Consider the following 25612-nt stretch of genomic DNA (forward strand, 5'->3'; position numbering starts at 1 on the left):
GGAAACCTGAAGTCATATTCTGTCTTCTCTGGCTTTAAGAAGCATGATACTATCCCTCAGATACCAAAGGACTCAGATCCCTAAGAACCACAGTGGGAAATGAGATTCTGTTGGCTTCCAATAGTGTCTGAGATGGAGGAAAAAAACAAGAAAATAGTTGAATGCCTTATACGATGAGGAGCAAGTGGTTTAATTCTCAAAGCTCCCATTTTGGTTGCTTTCAAAGCAAGATTTTTGCCCTTTTTTTTTTTTTTTTTTTAGGGATCACATGTATTTATAAGCAGCTAATCCTCCCCCAAAGTTACCAAAAATGGTTTCACTTTTGCAAAAATCTAATCCTTTCTTTAAGTATGAGTCCTGTTAGATGCCACCTTCATGGTGCCAAGCCCCTCAAGAACATCATCCCCTGTACATTAACTTCAGGATGCTCACCACTCCTATTTCCCATCACAGAGAGCCAATACACTGCCCAGTGTCTGAGGTCACCTGCCCAATGTTTCAGTTAAGAGCGAAAATGAAATAAAGAAAAGGAAGTTTGGTCACTAGAATAAAGCTGAGCTTCACAGTTGCTTCCTCGATTTATACCATGTGATAAAAACAAACATCTACAAAGTGTCAGCAATGGCAGCAACAGAGCTCAAAAAGTACTGCCCATTTTTCCTTCTTACCCATTCAAAAAACCAATAGCAAGATTCAACCCAAAGCCAAACAAATGATGCTTTCAATTTTAATTATGAGAATTGAAGACACTAGCAGGTCATGACATCCTTCTCACTAATAGCAGAGGAAACCCTTTTCGGCTCTTACTCATCTCTGTGACCTGATCTACAGGGAGAACATGACTATTTGTTTCCATAGGTAAAACTTAACATCAGCACATATGCACAGCCCTGCTGGAAGCAAGTCATGCTGGGTTTTAAATGAATCTGCACAGTATTTATTTACCTTCCTGTCTTATTTCCTGGGTAAAAGGTTTAATTAATACTTTATTCTACAAACAGTCCTCACAAGAAAGAGCTTTATGTTTATACTTTATAAACATCCTAACAGTGAGCTGCTCTTCCTGGGACGGCAGTTTTCTCCCTGTAAGTTCCTTCACTTCAGTGGAAATCTCAGCCCCCTCCCTTGATGAGTGTGGAGTCCATAAAATGCACCACAAAGAGTTGGAAAACATCTTCGGTACCTTTTTCTCTTCTCATCTAAGATGCTCAGTGTACACTTTCGCTCCAGAGCACAAATTAAAGCAGGCCCTGGTCACCGCAGCAAACTGCACTGCTGTGTGGCTTCCACTCTATTCCCTACCTCCCGCCCCCCGCTGTTTATCAGGTTAACAGCTAAGAGCACACACGGACTGAATGTTAGAAACAAGTTGCAGCGCCTGTGGTTTGCTCCACACCCCTTCCCCCCACAGAAACCGCACCCACTTCCCACCGCCCGCCTCTCCGCGGGCCTTACCCGGCCCAGGAGGTTGTCCTGAAGCAGCGTCTCCTGCAGCACTGGGGCCACCTCCTCCAAGCTCAACATGTGGCAGAGGTCGGTGAGTTCCTCCTGTCCCAGGGACCCGGTGCCCGTCGTGTCAAAACTGTCAAACAGCTCCTTGAGTCGGGCCTCATGCTGGTCCTGCTCTGCCTCATCCATCCCATCGCCCGCAGCGCTCACCTGCACGGGACAGAGACAAGGCCTGATCATGGCAGCGCTGGAGTCCTGCCGCCCCTTACACGCTGCCCCCACACTTGCCAGTCCCTTGGGAATGCTGGGTGTGTCCTGGGCCCCTTGTTTTGGTCAATCGGGGCCTTGTGATGGTCAGCGGGGGAGGGAGGTAACACTGCACACCTCCCAGTGAAGCCTCTGGGCCTCCAGGCCAGGCCAGGGGAGTTCCCGCATACACTCACACCAGGTGCATACCCACGAGGTTGGGTCCTGGCAGGGTCACCAGAAGGAAGGAGTCTCCTGGGCAGAAAGGCGTCTTTCTCTCCTGCCCAGCCTCAGGCAGGCAGCCAGTGTGTCAAACGCAAGACTGAGAGTGGTCAGGACTCAGAGAAGGTGAAAAGCCACTCCTGCCATCCAGTCCTTCCAAATGAAGTGACTGTTAGTGACAGCAGAGCTCCATGCGATACAGCAAGCTCCAGAAGACCTGCCAGATGTTGCCATCTGCCAAACTGTTTCTCTCCATCCAGCCTAGCTGCCCCTCTTTGTAGTCAGACCGGAGGGCTGCAGCAAAGAGGCACTGGGTGATCATGTCTGATACAAAACCGCCCCTGCTTACATGAGACCAAATGCCTGTTACATGAGTTCCTCAAAAATGGCAACTCAATTAACTTCACTGCTGCAGTTACGTGAGGTGTGACCAGAAGAGTATTCCCTGAAGCTTGCTTTAGCCCCAGGGAGCTTTAGGTAAGGCCTAGTTGCCTAGAGAAAGAGGAAAACACCACTTCAGCCTTTTAGAAAGACAGTGAGATTCGAAAGAACCATAGACCGCAAGTGAATCATGCAGAATCTTAGGACCCTCTACAATCTAGACCATCTCACCTCTGTACTCCTGGTGAAGAGGTTTTCCATCTCTCTGACCCACCCCAATTCCAGCCTTTCCATTTTTCCATCTTTCACAGGATTCATGAAAACACAGAGGTATTGATAACTCTCAGAATCATTTTTGTTAAAATATATATCGTAAAATTCTAGGTCCCTTCCAGTTGAAGAAGGAAATTTGGTTTTTTGCTTGCATAATCATTCACTTCTATTGTGTTGGGATTTCCAGTGAAAGCCTGAAACATTTGCCTCTGAAGGTACCTTCACCATGACGCAATGGAAGCCAAACATGACAGGCATAATACCCTTGAGAGGGTGACCTCAGCCATCTCAAAAACGACTTGTAGCATTAGCCCCTTGACTATAAAAAGCACCCTAAAAAAGTAAATAAATAAAAAAAAGTATTTATCTTGCCAATATAATTTTTCTTGGGATAAAAAAGATAACACGGAATCCACTCTATTAGCAGAATTTTGAGTGTGTGGTACCGTATTGTTCACTATATATGCAGTTATCCAGCAGCTCTCTAGAACTTTTCCATCTTGCATGACGGAAACTCTGCACTCACTCCCCAGTAACCCTCTATGTCTACTCTGCTAGCCCGTGGCACACCAATATTCTACTTTTAAAAGCATACATTTAAGTAAAACAAGTCCTGGATCAGAAAACTGTAATTTAGAGGCGATGTTATAGGGCAGATCTTTACAATCACGGGGACCACACACATTAAGATGTTGTACACAGCCAGACCTGAAAATAAACAAGCCTTCCAGAACACATCAGTGCTGCTCTAGGCTGGGTTGCCTTCTTTCCTCAGACAACTGTTCAAAACATGACAAGCTAACATAGAGCGAACGACCATCCCAAGGGTCTCAGCAGAACTGAGTGAACTCAGAAGATGGATCAAACAGCTAGGCTGCTCATTAAAGGGATAGAGGTAATGTTCAGCTGCAGGCTCCTGGTCTCCAAGGTCTCCTCTCCTAATTATCAGTTTCTCTATTATGGTGCTGCTAGCTCTGGCTGCCTTCCCAGGGTTGGTCTGTTGGCTTAACTAATCACCACGTAAATGTTTACAAAATAACTTGAGAGTGTGACATAAACATCAAAACACCAGAAAGGAACAACCAAGGTGTTAGGCAAAGCTATAACCCACTCCAGTATTCTTGCCTGGAAAATCCCATGGACAGAGGAGCCTTGCGGACTACAGTCCATGGGGCTGCAAAAGAGCTGGACACAACTGAGCACAAAAGTTAGGAATTTAGACAATGCCAAGGCTTGGCTAATGAAATTCACTTAGCGTCTGCCCATCTCACCATCAACTAAGATCTGTTGAGAATCCCCAAGATGCTCTGGGATTTTCAAGGCTGTCATAGCTCTCAGACTTAGTCTCTGCGTTTTATAGTCCCCTGGGCTAGAATTTTAAAAAATTTATTTATTTTTAATTTTTTTGGACATCTTTTTTTATCCTAAGAAAAATTATATTGGCAAGATACACTTTTTTTTTAAAGGTGCTGCTTTCTGTAGTCGAGGGGCTAGTTCCCGTGGCACATGGGGTCTCAGTTCCCCAAGCAGGGATTGAACCCAAGAGCCCTGCAGTGGAAGTGTGGAGTCTTAACCACTGAACTGCCAGGGAAGTCCCTAGGCTAGAATCTGATCAACTTCATAAAAGTTAGACTATTCTGCTTCTTCCTGATTTTGCATATTTTTTTAAAATGCAAAAGTGAAAGAACTCTAACACTTCCCCTTTTAAAAATTACTTTTAAGGGCTGGAAACTTGTCTATCTAAACCAATGAAAGAGGACCATAAAAACCACAACAGTTATGTGTATTTGAGTATATTCACCCACTGGCAACTGTAACCATATTTGTTTTCTAGTCTGTGAGTCTGTTTCTGTTTTGTAAATAAATTCATTTGTACTTCAATTTAAAAAGAAAAAACACCTCACAATGTACTAAGAAGTCTCAATCTTATTCATGGCTTTGAACCTGATAAACTACCATATCCTGCTCTTTACAAGGCCATTGGATTTTCACTAATTCAAACCTTTCATCTCATAGCAATTCTCCTTTTTTATCTCTTTATTTCATCTCCCTCCTTCCCAAGAACTGTGCTCCGTAAAACATTCTTTAGACTTAACAGGAAAAACAGCCCCCCCCTTGCAGAACAAATGATCATATGGAAACATCCAAAAGATGTTACATACGGTGACAAGTTGTCAGTACTCTTCTGGCACAAAAGGGGTTTTTACTGGTGGATATTATTCCCCAAATGTTCATCCGTTATTTCATGTGCAAGAATTATTTTTCTCCTCATTTGGCAGAATTTTCTTTAACAGCAAGGTCCATGATTTCAGTTTCTTTTCTAGCTTCCCAATGCTTCGTACAGTCTATTCTTCATACCAGGGACTCAGTAAACATCATGGAGTTAGTATACGAGATACCTTGCAAGGAAACTTACCCTGAATGAACATTATAGAAATCAGCATACGAAGACTTTGAAACACCTATTTCTTTCACAAGAAGACATAACCAAGCATAAGTTGAAGGCAAGCACTCACTGTCAAACTGCGCCATGGAGACCATCTTAAGTTTGATTCTACAAGTTAGTAATTAAGGATTCACAAACTTCAGCTGCATTTTGTTGTTGCTACAGAATATGATTTTGGAGGAAAATCTGTTAAAATACTTTCCCAAGTTCCCTTGTCTAGAGAATGAGAATAATAATACCCAGCTGGAAGGTTGTTTTGAGTGTTAAATATGGCAAGCAAGAGCAGCTAATCCCAGAGGAAATTGGTACAAACAACCAAGAAAATACCTGCAATTTACAAAGGAGAGGTAAACTGAAGAGGAGTAACTTATATACATCAACCAGCCATAGTCCTGACTTCCAAATATCAAAACAGGAGCTGTGGAATACTCTAGAAAGCAAGAACAGGTGGGGGGCGTATTATGCATATAAGCAATATCATATTACTAAATGGTAACAGCAGTAGGTAATGTTCAGGGCATCCTCAATTTTCAAAGGCAGATTCTTGATAAATTTAATGTCAAACAAAAGCAGAAAGGCTGAACTATAGTTGAGAGCTCAGAAGACTTTTTGTTTTTCTTTTTAACTTCTGAGAATTTACTATAAGTCTGGCCCATGCTGAGTACTTCACATAAATGATCTCATTTAATCCTCCTAATTCTTTAAAGTAGCTATCATATTCCCATTTAATATGTAGAACTGGGGCCTGGCAAAGTCAAGCTACTTGTCCGATGATTTAACACTAAAAATGGCCATGGGCCCAGGACTTGAACTCTGGTATGACTAAATTATACTATCTGTCAACCTTACACATGCACACAGAGCACACGAATGGGACCTCTGGTACAGTACCATTGACAAATCTCTCATCTCCACTTTCATGTATTAACCAGCTGTATGGTACCAAGCACCAGAAACCATCATATAATACCTGGTGGCCACAGACTCCTCCAAATTGGAATGAGGAGGAATGGGGTGCCTTCCTCCCTACATCCTTTGATTCATTTATTGAATAACTATGGGTTAGATAGCATCACCAACTCAATGGATATGAATCTGAGCAAACTCTGGGAGATAGTGAAGCCTGGCGTACTGCAGTCCAAGGGGTCACAGAGAGTCAGGTACAATTTAGCGACTGAATACCACCAACCACATAGCCCATGAGGCTCTAAGGATGCACAGACTAAGCATTCTCTATCTTCTAAAGGAGCTTTGGGATTTATGGCAAAGAAGAAATACATTTTTACACAAAATGTTCACTGTGTCTTCAATAACGGGCGTAGTCCAGAAACAGATAATTGTTAACACTTAAGTATGTCTAATCTGTGTAATTCAATGCTTTCCAGAGTGAGAGCCCAGCTGACACTCATCAGTGACAGGAATCTTACTTAGAGATGAAGGAAGTTGGGTTTTGAGTAATAAATCATCCCTCAAATTTCCAAGGACAATTTCAGTTTTACAAAGGCTGCCACAAGCCTGGACCTCTACCATATACTTTTTCAATCAAATTGCCAGAAACCTTATGACACCTTTAGAATTAAACAGCCAGTGTGGGTAATACTTTGGAGTTCTAACCAGGGATGGTTAAATAAGAGGCAGATGCACCAAGCTATTAATCATAACATTTACCACCCAACAACCACCTAAAATGAGAGCGATTCAGAGCATTTTCCTTCCAAATAACTCAAAACAAGGCTGCCAGGATGTGCTGTCCCTGATAGGGATGTCCATCAGAGACCGCTGTCACTGTGCTCCCCTCGGCAACCCCAGCTGATGAAATCACAGTGCCGTCTGGGATTGGAAAAGAGTGAGGTGGAGGTGCGGGTGGGACAATGAAGTCCCTAATATAAGGCCAGCATGAAGTAGAGCCATGAACTTGTGAACTTTCCAGCATCCAAGGTATAGAAAGGAGCTTGTAAGAATGGCAGACCAGCCAAAGGGAATGTCTGCTCTGGCCAAAAGGATGAAAAGGGGACAAAGTCTGGCAAGAGAAAACCAAATAATAAATGAGCACAATGCCAGAGTCCCTAGCCCAGGCCTTTTATTTCGCCTCCAGATGGTTCAGCAGCTGAACAGCTACAAGGAATGTCTGGATGGCCCTCTTGGCTCAGCAGCTTTCCGAGTATCATAATAGATGCTTTTGGATCTGTGTTCAGACATAGCTGTTGGGGGTCCATAGCCCAGGCAGTGACCACTAAGTGACCAATTTAGTTATTTTATAACTAAAGTGATGAACATAGACCAGCTCTGCTTTGGCTAAGCTTTTCATTCATGCCTTTTGCTTTCACTGTTTGCCACATCAGAGCCTCATAATACCAATGGTCAAACTAGAATGCTTCTTTTTCTTCACACTTTTCTGCAAACACTTTAATTTGTTGCAAAGATTTCCATTTTGGACCAATTTCAGCATAAAATGACACAGTGATAAGAATAAATTTAAGTTTAGCAGAAGCTTAACAGAAAAAGCAATGCGCCCCCATCCCCCATTTATGTATTGATGTAGAATATTTCTGCCAAAAACTGCTGCTCATCAAACCTATTACTGTCAGAGAGTCTCCTCTCAGCTTAGATAGCACCTCACTTCTAGCTGGATACTAAAAGCAGAAGAGTATCAGCAAGAATAAAATCGGAATGTAAAAATATAACACAAAAACTTAAATGTCACCACAGAGTGGAAAAAATCACATTAAATTTGAAAGAAAATAACAAACTTTGCTAACTACAATTAAAAAAAAAATTAACTAAGGATATCCCACTAGCATTTATTCTAAAACATAACAGTCTTTCGTATTTTACTTTGCTGAAATGATGCAACAAACCCAAGCTTTTGTTAAACCTAGTAGCTAGGTGGATTACCCAATCAAGTCTTAACTCAGGATGGCTGGAGGAATAAAATCATTAGCCTGGCACAGGGTAGCTTCAATAACCTGTAATCAGCTACTAAGTAAAATTTCAGAAGTAGAAAACAGAGGTTCATGTTTGTTACTCCCCTAAAAGAGATAGCTTGTAACAACTTTCACTCCTTGAGCCACTTTTATTTAAATTAATTTAGAATGTCTGCAGCTCTGACTATGGCTCCCTGGAGTATAGCCTCATTTTGTTCTTGTCTTCTCCTATCTATAAACAATATTTTCCTAGCTTTGTTTTTTAAGTGAGCATTAGATCATAAATAGTTTGTAATTTTTCCATCTAAAAGCTTGAATGGTTAATTGCTGTTATGAACTGCAATAAAAAAATGTCCTGATTTCAAATAAAGTTGCTCATTCGCATATTCCCATCTTTCAAATTTATATTTTATTTGTGAATAGGACAAAAATATCTTCTTGCAAGCTTCAGTAAATCTCTCCACAAGCCCCTGCCCAACAGATGTAAGTTCAATAGCCAGAATTCAAACCACATAATTTATTGGCTTACAAATGAATTGACATCTATAAAAATAAACCTCCTGAAGAGGCTGCAGGCTGATTGAGTCATTCTAAAATGCTCTGACTAAATATGCCAACCCTTTATCAGTATAAGACTGATAAAATGTATTTTCATTATCAACATAAAACAGAAGCATCAAGATTGGGGAAATGTTAGTTTAGAAAGTCATTTGCAGTGACATTTAAAACAATTTATGTGAATAACATTTGACTTATGATAAAAATGTTGCCTATTAAGACTGGCTGTTCAAAATTCATTGGCGCCCTATTCTCCACCTCTGTGACAGTTAACATCTTTTGATAGTAAGGCTCATCACATATCTAAAATGAAAAAAGAACAAGAAAAAAGACACCCATGGCATTCTGAGCAAGTGCCTTATTATAAAAATGACTGATCCTGACATTTGACTGCAAAGACCATGCCTGTGATGGCTCCCTATAAAGCCTCTTCCTGCCTTGGCAATACCTTTGCTGATGTCCAATCCATCTGGAACATCTGTAACTCCTACCCTTTATCTACACTGCAATTCAGAGTGCTTTCCTCTAAGGAATCACCAGAAACCAGCTGAAAATAAACAAATCTGCCAAGAAACTCCCCAGCAGTTCACTTCACCTCTCTGAGGACACTGACAACAGCTGAGGAGACCACAATAAACTGTTTTGTCAGCCAGCCTGTCATGTCACTGTTACAAACAGTCTGGGAATTTTCACAGCCCTCTTCAACTCAAGAGCAAAACCTGCCAATATTTCAGGTCAATTACCAACACGCTAGCCACCAAAGAAGACTCAAAATTAAACTGACACTGAAACAAACAAATATGTCCTTGCAGACTGTCAAGCCTCAGGAAACAAGTAAACACATAAATTTATGTTAATATATTTTAGACTGAGAACCCTCCCTGGTCTCAGAAGCTTAGCCTGAGAGCCTCTGTGGACTTTATTGGGATTCTAATCCTAAAAAAGCTATCACCTCAGTCACAACAGACAATGACGGTGATTGATTTTGATTTCACAAATCCAAGAGTTAATTTCTATGACAAGCTTATGTCAGGAGTTCCTCGACACCAGGAAGGGATCTGCCCCAGTCAAGTAAAGAAAGCAGAAGATCCCATAATAGCTAAGCTGTCTAGAAACAAGGTACACGGTAGCACAATCTTTCCAGCTCGCATTTCATTTACACTTAAGCCTGGGTTTGTCAGGGTTGAGGCTGGGAAATCGCCCTTTCCTATCTCTCTCTTTCAACTTCACAGAGCGAGCTTTCAGCAGTAAACTGTCTCCATCAACCTTGTCCTTTTGTCAGGGGCCGGTTTGGTAGCTGCAGAAGCCCACACTCTGGAACCCTGGAAGCTTCTCCGGCTACACTCCACACTTCATTCCGTGGGTCTGGCGGTCAAGGGTTTCAGGCAATAAACCGAGCGTCATTTTGTTCTTCCCGTTTTCTTAACAGTCGCACGGGGAAGTCTTTCTCTATGCACTGATCACTCACACCTTCTAAAATGCCCACTTTACTAAAGAGCTCTCCGCGACTCAGTCCAGACTAACACCTCGGGCTCCCCAAGGCAGGTTTCCCTTCAATTTCTCAGTCACAGAGCTGCTTGGGTGGCACAAGGCAACAGAACCACCACCCTTTCTGCTCCCTCCAGGATTCAGGTCCGCTCCTGGACCTGCACACAGTAGCCGCTTTCAGCCGGCGGTGCGGGCGGGGACCCTGCGGGGTGCGGAGGTGCCCAGCCCCGGCTGAGCTGCGGTGCCGGCGGAGGGCGAGGCGAGGGCGGAGCGCGGGTGCGCCGCCCAGGTGCCCCGCAACTCGTGATGCAGATGCGCCCCCGACCGCCTGCCTATCGCTACCCCCGGACACCTCGGGCACCCCATTGTGTCTCGAAGCAGCAGCTACCTAGGCCCCCGCTGTTCTCGCTTACCTTCTGTCGGCCACTCCGTTGCGCCCGCACAGCCGGCCGCTGCCTCCAGTGCTCTGCAAAGCGGGGAGGGACGCTTTGTTAGGGCTCCAGAAGCCGGACAATACTTCGCAGCCGGCGCCGGGGTTCCGGGCGGGCGTCCTTCAAAAGGACGCGAATGGGGACCAGAGCGAGCGTCATTTCCATATGTAAGGGGCCAGCACTCACAAAAGCCCGGCTCCCGGGGACTGCGGCGCGCATCCTCCGCGCCCGCCGACCCGCCCCCGCCTCCCGCGCTCCGGGACCGGCCCCTCCTCCGCCTCCCACGCCGCCCCCTCTCCGCCTGGTTCTCCGCTAACGCCCGGGTCCACCGGCCGCCTGGCCACCCGCTTCCTCGCTGCCGACAGCCACCATCCGGCCGCAGCCCCGGAGGGGGATCCCCAGCCTGTCCCGATGCCGGGGCTGCCCGGGCGCGCAGGGCCTCGCCGACGGCGCGGGGGCAGCACGAGGCCTCCAAGCACCCCCAGGCCGCGGGACTGGGGTCCCCGGGAGCCGGCTGCGCGCTTACCGCGTGCCGGAGCTCAGGCGCCCGGTGCCGCCGCGGGTGCCATGACCGCGGGGGCACTCGGGACTCGGAGGCGGCGGCGGCGGTGGCAGCTGGACGGCCGCACCCAGCGCGCTCGGCTCCGGGCTCTGCCGCGGCCACCCGAAGCCTTGGACGGCGGGGAGGAAGGGCCAGGCCCGCGCGGGGAGGAGGAGCCAGGGCGACGCCGGCCCGGGCGCGACTCCTCCTACGCGGCCCGCGCAGCTGGGGCCGCTGAGGGAGGAGCGCTGGGCACCGCCCGGGCCCTCTCGGAGTCAGTCCCCCACCCTCCTCCACGGGGACCGCTCCTCGTGCGGCCGAAGCCCGGAGGAGCTGGGTCCCGACCGCTCCGGCGGTCGCCGCGGAGATCTGAACTCTGAAAGTCCGGGGCTTGCTGGGACGCGGGTGGGGGAGGTCAGCGACCTGAAGTCGACCCTCTGCCCCTTCCTTCCTTGCAGAAACTCGTGCACACACCCCTCCGTGCCGAGGACACCTGGCCAGCAAAGTCTCCGGGTCGGGGAAAGGGCCCGCCTCCAGCCCGTGGAACCGTGAAATGGGGATTCAGGTGCCTTTTTTGCCCCAGGCGGCCTTGGATTTCTCGGCCCTCGAGCGCCCATTGGCGGTCATTAGAAGAGGGTCCCGGGAGGCTGAAGAGCTCCAGGCTTGACCCTGAACCCTACCAGTGAGTGCGACCCTCCTACCAATCTAGACTGGCTTCCGCACCTGCCCACCATGTCCTTCTGTGGCTACATCCAACCCTCTGCCACTAGCCACACCGGAGGGAAACTCCTTGGAGTCGGAAATTCTCAGGCCTGTGATTGCTTGGTATTTACAGCCTCTTCCCTCCTACCCTTACTCCACCGGCTCCCCCAGAGTCTCTGCTTCTCACTTCCCGCATCTCTACACTTCTGATCTGGAGGCAAACCCGACTCCAGTCCGGGCCTAGAGGCGTTGGCTATGGGCCGGCGGTGACACCACTTTTCTCTCTGGGCTGCAGAGTTCAATGCGTTGATCTCGAAGAAGGAGCCGCCTGATTTAGTATAACCCACCAGCCTGGTCATTTCAGCTGGAAACTGAAGAATGTTCCCTTGCTACTGAAAGAACAAGGGGTAAACAGGAAGAAACTAGCATTTTCTGAGAATCCAGTGTGCTGGAAACTTGACAGGAATGATTTTATCTAATCCTCACAGCACCTTTAGGAGCCAAACCTTATTCCATCCATTTGCAAATGAGGAAACCAGGCCTCAGAGAAGTTAAGGAGCTTGCTCAGGGCCACACAGCTAGTTGGCACAGCTAGGCTTCAAAAGCAGATCACATTTGTGACAAAATTGCACAGAACTAAATATACACTCACAGGAACAAGTGAGCATAAAACTGCTGGCATTTGAATAAGGCCCTAGGATTGTTTTGATGTCATTTTCCAGGTTGTGACATTATATTACAATTATGCAAAATATTATCATTGGGGAGAATTGGGGGAAAGGTCTATAAGGAACCTCTCTTGTATTATTTCTTACAACTCAATATGAATTGACAGATAACTGAAAATAAAGTTTGGGGTTTGTTTGTTTTATGCAGATCAGCTTTATTTTAGAAACCAAATACTATTCCCTCAACACATGGACATGGAGAATAAGAAAAAGGCGAGGTTCATGCTCTCTCCCCACTCTTTAATAGTCTTGGGCAAACATGCACACACACACACACACACACACACATTCATCTACTTTATGCATGACTGTTCAGTAATAATTATACAAATACATATTCACTGTTTGTTATGGGAAGAGCTAACCTGTTATCAGAATCCTTACATAAATATCATGTTATAAATAAGAGAATATGTTCACTGGGGACTAAAACAGCCAACAGTCCTAGAAGGTAAGAATGAAGAGTTTTTTTGGTTTTTTCCAGAATGAAATAATGCCATTTGCAGCAACATGAATGGACCTAGGGATTATCATACTAAGTGAAGTAAGTCAGAAAGAGAAAGACAAATACCATATAATATCATTTATATGTGGAATTTAAAATAAGACACAAATGAACATATCTATGAAACAGATACAACCCCACGGGCATAGAGAACAGACTAGTGGTTGCTAAGGGGGAGGTGGGTGGATGAGGGAAGGATTGGGAGTTTGGGATTAACAGATGCAAACTAATATATACAGGATGGATACACAAGGTCCTAAGTATAGCACATGGAACTATATTAAATATCCTGTGATAAACCATAATGGAAAAGAATATGAAAAAGAACATATATACATATGTAAAACATATATATATGTGTATGTATAACTGAATCTCTTTGCTTTACAGCAGAAATTAACACAACATTGTAAATCAACTATGCGATAAAATAAGATTAAAAAAAAAAATTTTTTTTTTTCTTGTTTCATCTAGTTTCTGCCATGAGAGTCTCACCATACAAGTTCTCTCCCCAGGCATCACTTTTTTTTTTTTTTTTTTTTCTCCCCAGGCACCACTTTTTAACTTGCAAGAATCCTTAAGGATGAGACTTTGATTCATTTCCAGCAGTGATTCTTGGGGTTGAGGAGATGTTCCCTATGGACAAAACTCAGAATTGGCAGGAATTGTGTCATTTCAAAACCACAATATACTCTTTCACAAGGGGAGTAAATGGAGTGGAGTTAATGCTGAAAATTACACACAATTTCCAGCTTTGCTACAAAGGAGGGGGAAGTGTGCAGCATGGCTACTTCGTGGTGTAGCTTTGCAATAACAATCCTGCCAATGAAAATCATTTAACACAATGTGCCTGCAATTTAGGTTGCACAGGGTGAAAGGTTAGTCTTGGTCCAGACTGAGTCACTGGAAGAAAGCAGGGAATTACCTTAGAAGCTATCACTTGAGATTTTCTCTGTTCAACAAAAAATAAAGATAACAGCAGAAATAGCGGCCAAGCATCAACTCTATATGCAATGTAAGAAAAAAATTAAAAGAAATGTAAATGTTTACCCAGAGTTAATGCCCTTCACAACCCACATTCCTTATCTCTTGCAGTTTATCTCCACTGATACCAGTTCTCACTTTAAGAAGAGCCTTGTTCAGGGACCTAGTAGCCTTAAAGTTTTTGTAGTCAACACCTCCCAATGGCTTTCTGCTATATTTTCCAGTACTGGATTGGCTTTCTTAGATTGTTAAAAAGCTCTAAAAAGTTAACTAAAAAAATAGTCCAGGGAAAAGAAAGTTATTCTTTGTGTCTTCCTGCAGTAACTCTGTAATGATTAATTTAGAGTCAAGATAACAGCAGTTAATTAAAAGAGGGAGTGAGGGTGGGAGATTCAAACTTCGTAAATGTCTTGGAATCTGCAGTTATCTTTCTCTGATTAAGGAAAGGCTACAGCTCTAACCAAACTGTGTACTCTCCCTTAAAGTCATAGTTGGCTTTATGTTATTTCATAATTGCAGAATAGTAAAAAACAAACAAAAACCTAAACTAAAACTCTCCTGTCACTGTGGTAACTCCCAGCTCCTATACTTAGTGTCTTTCTTATTTCTCTGATGGTTTGAACTAATCAGGACAGTGTTTGTGTAAGCAGTAGAGCTGCATCAAGGAGAGCCAAGTACATAAAGCAGATTATCAGTAATTATCCAAGCCAGGGACTGTCTGGGTGAAAAGGACATCACTCTCTCCCAAAAGGCCTAAAGAAATGGATGGTGAAAGGAGGAAGGGGAAAATCTGGGTTCCAGACTTACAAGTCAAAGACCACGAGTTTGCATGACAAAATATTGATGGTAAGAACCCAAGAATATGCCAGCAAGAAACAAGGGATACACAGAAGAGGGATGGGAAAGAGACAGAAAGCAAACAGATTTACATTTGTGCCCATTTGTGCTCTAAAGAAAGCAAACAGACTTACATTTACATTTCCTAATTTGTACCTTAGGAATTAGGATGCTCTCTTTATCTTCCTCATTCAGCAAAAATAACTTATTTTTAATTGGAGGACAATTGCTTTACAATGTTGTTGTGTTTCGGCCATAAAACAACGTGAATCAGCCAGAAGTATACATATACCCCCTCTCTCTTGAGCCTTCTTGCCACCCCACCCTACCCGCCCCAGCCCTCTAAGTTGTCACAGAGGACTCTGTTGAACTTCTTGTGTTATACAGCGACTTCCCATTACTTGTCTATTTTTACATATGGTAATGTGTATGTTTCAGTGTTCCCCTCTCAATTCATCCCGCACTCTCCTTTCCCCACTGTGTCCACAAATCTGTTCTCTATGTCTGTGTTTCCATTGCTGCCCTGCACATAAGTTCATGAGTACCATTTTTCTAGATTCCATATATATGCGTGAATATACGACATTTGTTTTTGGTTTTGTTTACTTACTTCACTCTATATAACAGGCTCTAGGTTCATCCACCTCAGTTTAAATGACTCAAATTCGTTTCTTTTTGTGGCTAATATTCCATTGTATGTATATATGTATCACAACTTCTTTATCCATTCATTTGTCAGTGGACATCTAGGTTGCTTCCATGTCCTGGCTATTGTAAAGACTATTTTTTAAAAAGTAGGCATTAAACACCTATTCGAGTTCACTTTCACTTTAGCATTGGAGAAGGAAATGGCAATCCACTCCAGTGTTCTTGCCTGGAGAATCCCAGGGACGGGGGAGCCTGGTGGGCTGCCGTCTATGGGATCGAACAGAGTTGGACACGACTGACGTGACTTAGCAGCAGCAGCAGCCATGTCCACTACTCTCCTGGGAGTCAAGAGGTGTTCAAAAGAAACCTCAGCCTTGGTCCTTACCCTTGAGGAATGTGTTACCGTGCCTTGGGGAGGCAAAACTATGCACACAGAAGAGAGTGAGGGGACTCTGTGAGGTGGTACTGGATTCTAGTCAGGTCCTGGAGTCGGGGACACACATGTATATAGCATAACAGAGAAGAGAGGAGTGATTTCCCTAAAACATGTCTTCTATCAAGTCCTTCAACACATTGCCTTTCATATCAAGTCCTAGATCTTCTTCCTGATATTCAAGACGCTACTTGATCCACACAAATGTATGTATCTTCACTGTCCCCAGACAAGCGACCCTCCTCCCGCTGTGCTCGTGAGTGTCCCGGCAGCTCCCCTCTGCTACTCTTTCTGCCCAGATCATCAGTTCAAAGACACATGTGATGCCCTGTCTCTGTCCACTGTTCTTTGTTTGACCCAGCAGTTCATGCACAGAAGGAAGTAGTTATTGAACATGTATCCTTGGGAGCCCACAGATTAAATTTTGAGGTGCTTTCCAAATACTTGAACCTCACGTGAAGAAGAGATGTCTCCTGTGTGTGCATGGTTGGGTAGGGAGGCTGGTCTTCACTCTTGAAAAATATATTTTTTTCATGTGTCTGGGATCTGGAAATACTCTACTGTTCTAAAGATGTAAGATCTAAAGACTGACACAGTTTCCTTCAAAGTAGAAGAGATTAAAATTCTAATTTAAGAACCATTGGTATTCCTTCACCTCACACTCTCTTAAACATTCAGTCATCATGACATGAAATCTCTACAGTTTTTTTTTTCTTTAAAGAAAGAGACCTTTGAATGGAAAATGATACAGCATTTTCCCCCAAGCAAGAATACTTTAAGTTTTCTAGATTTGAGGGACACACAAAAGAAATGAGAATCCAGAAACATTAAAAAAAAAATAGTTTTTAAATAAATAAAACAGTTCTGTTGAAAGAAGGTGAGCTACATGTGTAATTCAAAATTTTCTAGTAGTCATATTTTTTAAAGTAAAAATGAGCAAGTAAAATTTTTATATTTTATTTAACTCAATATATGCTCAATATTATCATTTTAACATGTAGTCAATATGATCTGATTTATGTAAGTGGCTGTACTAAGTCTGAAATTTAGTGTGTATTTTGCAGCTCGTCTCCACTCAGACTAGCTGCCTACGGCTGGTGGTTGCTGTTTCAGGGAGTGCAATGTTAGAACAGGAAGAGGGTTCTTATTCATCCCACCCAACACCTTGTTGTGATGAGGAGCCTGTGTTCAGGAGGGCTTGGCGATTTGCTCAAGATCACGTATCAGTCCCCTGGGCTGGGCTCATCCACACCTACGCTCACCCTCCTATGCAGGTTCATGGGCGATGCAAACCACCTTCTTGGAATGAAACACAGTTTTAAAATATTCTTAAAAACTACCACCCTCTAAACCTTTGAACACCTGAAAGTATTTAAAAAAACAAAATTTCAGAAGAAAATAGCCCAGTGCGCCCTCTTCTAACACTTGGAGATGACAACCTTGTAGGCCATTTGCTGACACCCGCCCCACCACCTGCCTGTTTTGTGCTCAGCTGTGCCTCCACCTGCAGGGGACTCTGAGAGGGAGGGCTGGAGGCCCAGAAGGTAATCTCTGCTGTGTGTGCCTGTCCTCCAGGGATGAGTGGGAGGGGTGCACTCCATCCTCCAGCCTTCATCCTGCCCACATCAGCTCCTGCCGGCATCCCAAGGAGCTGTGTTGTTTTCCATGATTAATCTCAAAGGCTTTGGAACAACTGGGTGACTTTTGTCTTCCACTCTGCACATTTTGCAGTGTTTTATATTTGGAACCAAGTCAAAGCTGAATGCAGGGAAAATGACCATTTCAAATACAGAAAATGAGACCAATAGGAAGAAAGTGTCGCCTCCAATAATGAGAACATTTGGGAGTAAACCGAATAACGAGGGCATTTTTTGCACCTGGATTGATGAGAGAGCAATGTGATCCTTCATTACCAAAAACAACATAAATCTTTGATTTGCATTTTGTTTTCAATTTGGACCAAATATGCATGGTTCTCTAAAGATATAATCTAGACCTCTTCACACCAGAATCCTGAGGTCAATGTGATGATAAATCTTATGGCAGTGAGTTCTAGGAGTCATATTTCAATCTGCAAAAAAAAAAAAAAAAAGCCATCTTGGAGATGAGGTTTTGGGATTATGATGAGATGTCCAGATGCCATGCTCAAAGCTTTAACAAAAAAGCACTTTGTCTGATTTCTGTATTATTGAGAAGTTTTCTACTGCCTCCCCTCCACATCATGCAACCTATTTCTGGATCCCCCAAAGTACAAATAAAAGGGGATTGGGGGACTAGAAGTCAACAGGGAGAAAAAAATGAGTGCCTGTTTATATGTATCTGGTCACACAGCAAAGTGTGTGTGTGTGTGTGTGTGTGTGTGAGAGAGAGAGAGAGAGAGAGAGAGAGAGAGAGAGAGAGAGAGAAAGAGAGAATGGGTAGGTAGATGTGCCTGTTTGTCCTTCCAAATGCCCCCTTTGCCTCCTCTACTTGCTCTATTCCCTAAGAAGCCAACCGAGATGTGCTGTATTGAGATGTGCTGTATTAAGGGTCTCCTTTGCACCTAGCATCCCATTAGGTTTGGCTGACGGGGTCAATGGCAAATGATTGGATGGAGGAAAGAATATGAGGTTGGGGTATTTACTCCACCTGCTACCACCTCTAGGGTCTCTACAGGCTGGCTGCATCCCTTAAGATCACAGCCTCTGTGGCACAGCCAACTCTACACAATGCTCTGTCACCAGTTCTGCCAGTGAAGCCAAGGGTTGGTAATGGTGCCCTCTGGTATCAGCTTCCAGGCAGGTACTACCCTTGCTTCTGTGCACTCAGCTCACCCCTTTGTAAGTAGTCCCTTTATTAACTGTTCTCCAAATACCTAATTGTAGTTTATCCACTATTTCCTTCTGAGACTTTGATTAATAAAGGAAGTATGCATACATACATTCCTTGTTCCAGACAAAAACAAAAACTGTCTTCCCTCAATTTGCACAAATGCCTTGTACTTCTCTACTGCCCAGAATTTTAGGTCAGTTCCCCAAAAGCAGACCCTGAGATAAGGATTTGTGTGCATGAGTCTTATTAAAGAAATGCTCTAGGAGAAGCCTGTAGGGGAGGGTTAGGAGGAAAAGAAGAACAAGACAGGGAGAGTAGAAGAGAAGTCAGCCAAGGGTACAATTGCAGGCAAAGTCCCAGCCTCAGCCTAATCCTGAGTGAAGTTCTGGAGCATAAATTGCACCTCAGAGTTAGCCCTGACTTGAGTCAGAGGTGCTGGGTTTTCCACCTCCTGCAGCAGTCAGTCAGAGACCCAAGGGTATCCAGGCAGAGCACCACCAATTTATACTTCACACACATCCTTCCTAATGTGAAAGCATTCAGAGAGGGGAGACATACTGTTTATTAATTGGCTTAATAATGGAGTTACTGGTGGAGAGGAAAGAATTGTCTCCAGATACCAAGAAAGCTCACAGCAGATGCTAAAGGGACACCTCCTTTGAAAAAACACTGCATATAGACAGACAGTATATTCTTTTAATGGATTTGGATAATATACTTTAATATTAGTAAATAAAAATCATACAGGGCTGATAGTCTTCTTAAGCAAAGTCATCTTTGTAGGAATCTTAGTTACCAGATGCAGGTAGTAGTTCTATGGTGTGTGTGCACGTGGTTGGGAGGGGGCTGTATCAACACTTGCCATTTCCCTCTGAAGCTTCTAGCACTTAGAAATTTGTCATAGAAGCTTTTCTCATCTGCAGTTCGAACACTTTTTTTCAGCAGGAATTTAGCTGAAGTTGAAATCACCATCTGGCATCTCATATTGAACTAGGTTCTTTGTGTGCCAAGAACCTCTTCTCTTGGCAGTGATGTTGACTGTGATCTTTCAAAAATGTTTCTTGGGTTGGCAGTCTTGACTGAGCAGAGCAAGCAGCCTGTCTTGGAATTTAGGGAGAGATATGCTGAGCAAGTTGTTGCTCCAGGAAGAAAAGCACAAGGTGAAAAGTTGAACCTTAGGTTTTGAAACCCCAGAAGTCATATCTTCTATTATTGAGCTAAAACCAGCTAGGAGGGAAAAAAAAATCTCAGCTATATGATTAGTAGTAGCAAAATGTTCCGTAAGACCTAGGAAAGGAATATTCAATTCGAAACAACAAATGCTATTTAAGCACCTTCCAGGTGCAAAGTCATATTCTCTGTGCTGTGGGGACAAAAGGATGACTAAGAAGGGATCTCCACTCCTTAGGGTCCACCATCCAGGGGCTGGGAAGCACTTAGGTGGAAACAAGGCAGCCTATACCAAGAGGAGCTGGCGCCATCTGCCCTCCTGCCGCGCGTTCGGGGATCCCTTTCTCCATTTCTGTGCCCCTCCATCAGCTGACAGGTTTTGCTTCCACTGGTCTGCACCTATGACTCTTCTTTAGTGGCTGCCCCTGGGTACAAGGTACATATTGAGAGAGCAGCAAGCGCTGGGGAGCCTAATTCCTAGCAGTGAGTGCTCGATGTGGGAATACAAAAGCCCAGTTCCCTTTGCCTTGGAGAAGGACTTCAGTTAATATCCCACCAGATCAGGCTGAGCAGCTGCTCCTGGACTCTTGCCTGGTCTCATACAGTCTCGCACATGCTCTGTCTCTTCTCTTTCCCTGTCCCACTCCCCTCATTCACTTGCCAGTCTCTCTCTTCTGGAACACCCCCTAAGTAAAACCCGACTCTACAAACCTTCCTCTCAGAATCTTCTTCTGGGAACCTGACTGAGGACAACGATATAATGATATAAACAAAATGTTACGAGAGCAGGAAGGAGTGATTGATTTTGCCTGGTGTTCGAGCACCTTTCCATAAAAGGAGGGGTATTTGAACTAGGCCTTGAAGGGTTATTTGGATTTTACCAGACAGATGGAATTGAGGGAGGTCACAATAAATCTGGGGAAAATGCATACATGTGCAGGGATAATGAGGGTAATGGTGGGGTGTGAAAGGTGATGAGACCACCAAGGTAGGCTGGGAGTAAATGAAGAAGAGTCTTGAATGTCATTAAAGAGTTTGGGCTTTTAAAAAATTGTTCATCTTAGATGTCTGAGCAGGGGAGAAATGATACACTTCTCTTTTAGAAAATAATTGAACAGAAATGTAAAGGATGGGTTGGAGGGATAAGAGACAAACAATAGAAGTAAGTTTGGGGGTCACTGCAATATTCCACAAGGGGATGATAAGCGACTGACTTAGAGCAGTGGGTGTGGTAATAGAAAGGAAAGGATGGATCCAGAGATCAAAGCAAATGGACTTGTAAACTAACTGGATGTAGGTGGGAAAATGAGAGCAATCAGAAGTGGTCAAAGTGTTGCACTGGATCAGAGGGTGAAGAATGGTATGGTACCATCAGCAAAGTAAAAGAATCAAGAAGAAAAATCCAGATGGAAAAGAAATCAATGAGTTCATTTTTAGATATGCTGAAATTGAAGGAGACACTAGAGAACCCTAATAACTCAGACATTTGAATGAAATCAGAAAGTAATCTGAGAATAAAGAACAAACAAACACATATTCAGAGACTCATGAAGTTCTAGTTCAAGGTTAGACCAAAGAGTCACTTTTAAAAATTAGCTTTCTGGATAGGAATCAAAACAAGAAAATCAATGACAGAAACTTGGACACCTTTTAGGAATAAGAACACTTGAAATTCACTTGTGACAGAAGCGCAATACTTTGGTTTCAGTATGATTTTACTTTGCTGATTAAAACTAGGGTGGGGAGTCTATACAATCTAAAAATTAGATCTGATGTATCAAATTTGTAGGGCTGTTTCTATGGACTATGAAATTCTATGAATGATGAAAACAGTCTTATGATAATGGTGCTGAAAGAAGAAAAATAGTGCTTTGAGCATTCACAGCCCATTACCCAGTGGGACACATTGCTGGTGGAGGGGCTACTGGAGTAAGAATTCCACTAACTGACAGTGGCCATTTCCTGGCCCTTAATTATTGCTGCTCATTTGCTTATGGCCTTGCATTGGTTTTTTAAAAATTAATCAGTTTGTCCACGTGGGAACTGCCATTCCTGTGTTGCACTGACATTTCAAGCAGCACACAATTAGAAGAAAAAACACAAGTCCAAACTCTTTAAAAATGTTTCCAAAAAAATGTTTCAGTTGAGGAAAATTCTACTGTATATAAGATACATTGTTTCAAAAGCCAAGTGAATTTTAGGGCAGCAGATAGGCCTGGGTACCCTGCAACAATGTTCCATTTAAACTCCTCTCTTTGAGAGCATTTAATACTTAGGAGCAAGACTTCCTCCTCTCCCTCATAGGAGGCTGTAAATTTCAGAAGCCAAGTTACCCCTGGAAATACGAAAGAGGAAGAGTCAGTAGAAAATATAGAGGAAGGAGGGGATTCGTTGTATTTATTCATTCAATCTCTCTTCCTTCCTCCCTGGCTCAGTCCCCCCTTCCTCTCTCCCCCACTTTCAGGAATATTTGAGGACCTACTGTGTGCCAGGACTGTACTAAGAGCCAGAGAAACCATACTGAATGAGGGAAACACACATGATCTCTACCCTCAGGGAATTTACATCTGTCACGCTTGATTTCAGATTCCACATGTCAATAAAAGATAATAGCACTTGTTCTTCCCTCCTATGCTCTCTCACCTTCAAATTGCTTATTAATGTATGTTAGGTTGGCCCATTTGTCAAGCTCGTGTGTGAGGCATGACCTAGCTAGGCTGCCTCCATTTGAAATCCAACTCTCTCACTTAATAGTTGTGTACATTTGGTCAAGTGACTTGACCTTTTGAACCTCCGCTGCTTCATCTATAAAATATCGATAATAACAGCACAGACCTCATAAGACAGTTGTGAGCATTTTAAGAATTAATTCATTTAGAATCTGAACGGGCTCTGGTACTTGGTGAACAATTAACTGATGTTATCCATTGTTATTTTTAGCACACACAGGAAAGTAAATAGTTGAAACAGACTGTATCTTTCAAAGAGCTTACAGTCTTGCAGGTGGAGACAGGCAGGTATACAGATAAAGGCAAATAATGTGTGGTGAGTGAAATGAGGAAGAAAGTATGTTTAGACTATGGTGGGGGGTCACGAAGAAGGGAGTGGTGAATTCTTTTGGTCAACTCTTTTGAGACGGATGTAATATCAATCCAAAGTAGTGTCTTATTTCCCTGACCCTTAGGTAAATGATCCTTTCCTATTAAATGCCTGTTTTGCTTGCTTTATTTGCCCCTAGTTATTCCACTGTGATAATTATGTAAGCACAAATGAAAGCTTTTCACGGGGGGACACTGTGGTCCCTCTTTATTTACACTCTGAATAAAGGAGCTTGCCATAGTTGGTGAAACTAGACTACGTTTTTCTGATTTCTTATGTTCAGTGGCATGTTTCTTATATAAATCAGACTTGTTTGTGCGAAGGGAAAATAAGCCTTTCCTCATGCCAGGAGGTGGTCTAATTCTTTTTGCCAGTGACTGACTAAGACATGGCCGTAAGATTTAATTCTGACCAATGGGACCCAAGGGAAGCTGAGGGGGGTTCTGGAAAACATTTTCTCAATAATGTGAGGCTAGTGGAAGGAAGCATCATTATTCTTCTCCAGATGTCATTGGAATGGCATGTGATGGCTGATATTGCTCCAGCCATTTTGTGATAATGATGCGGGATAGCAAAGTAGAAAGATGGAAACAACACGAGCCCCTAAAGACCTCCTTATACAGCTGGATTTACAGACTTGGGCCTTGATCCACCTCCAGACTTCTTGTTGGGTGAGGAAATATCCCCCCTTCCTTTTACTGTTTCAGCTAATTTCAGAAGGGTTTTCCATTCACGTTCAGTTAACTCCTTATGGAAGCTTGTCCCTGAGTACTTGGGGGTACCTCCCTGCAGGAAGATTATACACTCTCTCCCTTTCAAGCCCAGGCATGGCTATATGCCTTGCTTTGACCAATATAATACGAACAGCATGATGTGGGTATTTCTGGGCATTTCTTAAAGCCTGTGTGTGGCTTACCTTGCTTCCTCACTCCTGCCCCTATAATCAGGGAAGCAGGCTGAGATGGAGCCTCCGCCAGCCTGGTTCCTCAATGAATACAATAAGTAAGTCTTCTGTGACAAGTTGTGGCATGATGAAGAAATAAACCTTATCAGACTTCCCTGGTTGTGCAGAGGCTAAGACGCTGGGTTCCCAGTGCAGTGGGTCCAGGTTCAAGTCCTGGTCGAGAACTAGATCCCACTTGCTGTAACTAAGAGTTTGCATGTTTCAACTAAAGATCCTGCAGGCAGCAACTAAAGATCAAAGACTCCATGTGCTGCAACCAAGACCCAGTGCAGCCAAATAAATGAAAATAAATATTTTTTAAAGCAACTAAAAGAGTATGTATACATATGAAATAAACCTTGTCACTGAGCTGCTGAAATGTAATGTTACTGTTGTTACCACAGATAAAGCCAGCCTACTTAAACTGGTAAACATCCTAAATACTGCAGTGACTAAAAACAATGAGGTTAAAGCAAGAGCTTGAGATACAGACCTTTAACCCCAGGTAAATCAACAGTAACCAGAAAGAACGGGCTCCCCTCTGCCTGCTCCACACACTTCCTGGTTAGTGAGATGAGCCTCAGAATGGTAAGTAATTTAATCTAAATACCGCTTTAAAAATGTCTTCACTTCAATGCATTATTCAGAGTAAATTAATCACAACGTATTAAGTGTCTCTTTAGCATCCCTGACACTTGCCTCATCAGTCTGCCCATCAACTTTTTTTTAAATAATGACCTCACTATGCACTCCCCTAACATCTTCCCCTACCTAGACATCTGCCCAGGGGCTTTTGGTAATAGGTCAATGATCATATAGCTGGAGTTATGCAGCACAAATAAGAAGGTGATGTGTCAGTGGGAGACAGGAAAATGATGACCATGATATTAGTAGTTCATATTTATGTAGCACTTGTTCTACATCAGATGTCATTCAAAGCACTTTATACAGAGTAACTCACATAATCCTCACCTTATGAAGCAGGTATTATTCTCTCTCCTCTATAGAGAAGGAAACAGAGGCACAGAGAAGTTAAATGTTTTGTTCAAGGTCATGTAAACTAAAATGTAATGATACTTGAGTCCTATTGTAGGCAATCTGGCTCCAGAGTCCTGTTCTAAAAATAATGCTTTACCAAGAGTGGGTGGGGAGGAGTACTCTTTTAGGGGTAGCAGTTCTTGGAGAAGCACAAGGTTAAGAGACCAGTTGAGTTTTGCCTGACTTCTCTGACCAGGGATTGATCCCACCCATGCCCTCATCAGTGAAACATGGAGTCCTAACCACTGGACTGCCAGAGAATTCCAGGGTGTTGTTTTGCAATTTGCAAAAACACATCTACATCCTGGTTTCCTCAGCTACATGATTGTGCTGCTGGTAGCTCTGTCCTCTGCAAGGTAACTGAGACATGCAGAGATCCTGGTATTGAGCTTGCCTGCAAAACCACCAGCTGAGTGTGGTTGGGGCTGCCGTCGCATTCTAAGGACAGATCCCCAGAGGGTGCAGAAGTCTTGGGTATGTGGAGAGTTATGTAAAGGTGTGAAATGACATCTGGGGATTCTGTAGGAGTCCATTGGAGGGTATGCATTGTAAGGTGATGGGACCAGGGGAAGGCTGTCTGGAGAGTCACTTCTGAGGCCTGCAGGCACAATAGCAGCTGAGGTGCATCCAGCGCCCTGGGACGGATAACGGGATAAGCCACTGGGATCAGCTGTGATTTGAGAGAGTTGAGGGGGTATTTTCCTGAGCACTGAGAGGGGCACACAAATGTGCAGAGGGCTACGGAGGGGAGAACA

The 25612-nt window shown here is 43.7% G+C and overlaps 1 protein-coding gene across 9 annotated transcripts in view; it reads right to left on the bottom strand.

Moving 5' to 3' along the window:
• The window catches only part of NIN (ninein), a 107992-nt gene extending 96952 nt beyond the window's left edge, over positions 1-11040 (bottom strand). For all 9 annotated transcript variants that reach the window (XR_003513083.1, XR_003513082.1, XM_027553717.1 and 6 more), the window contains exons 1-3: positions 10945-11040; positions 10401-10453; positions 1456-1659 (exon numbers count right to left, since the gene is read on the bottom strand). Coding sequence is in view for 7 of the 9 variants with exons in the window: in XM_027553717.1 (XP_027409518.1) it covers positions 1456-1638 (183 nt within the window). In the remaining 2 variants the exon portion in view is untranslated. The remainder of the gene's footprint in view (positions 1-1455; positions 1660-10400; positions 10454-10944) is intronic.
• Between the last annotated feature and the right edge of the window lie 14572 nt (positions 11041-25612).

Source organism: Bos indicus x Bos taurus, chromosome 10 (genome assembly GCF_003369695.1).
Source record: "Bos indicus x Bos taurus breed Angus x Brahman F1 hybrid chromosome 10, Bos_hybrid_MaternalHap_v2.0, whole genome shotgun sequence".
In the NCBI taxonomy this organism is placed as follows: Eukaryota; Metazoa; Chordata; class Mammalia; order Artiodactyla; family Bovidae; genus Bos; species Bos indicus x Bos taurus.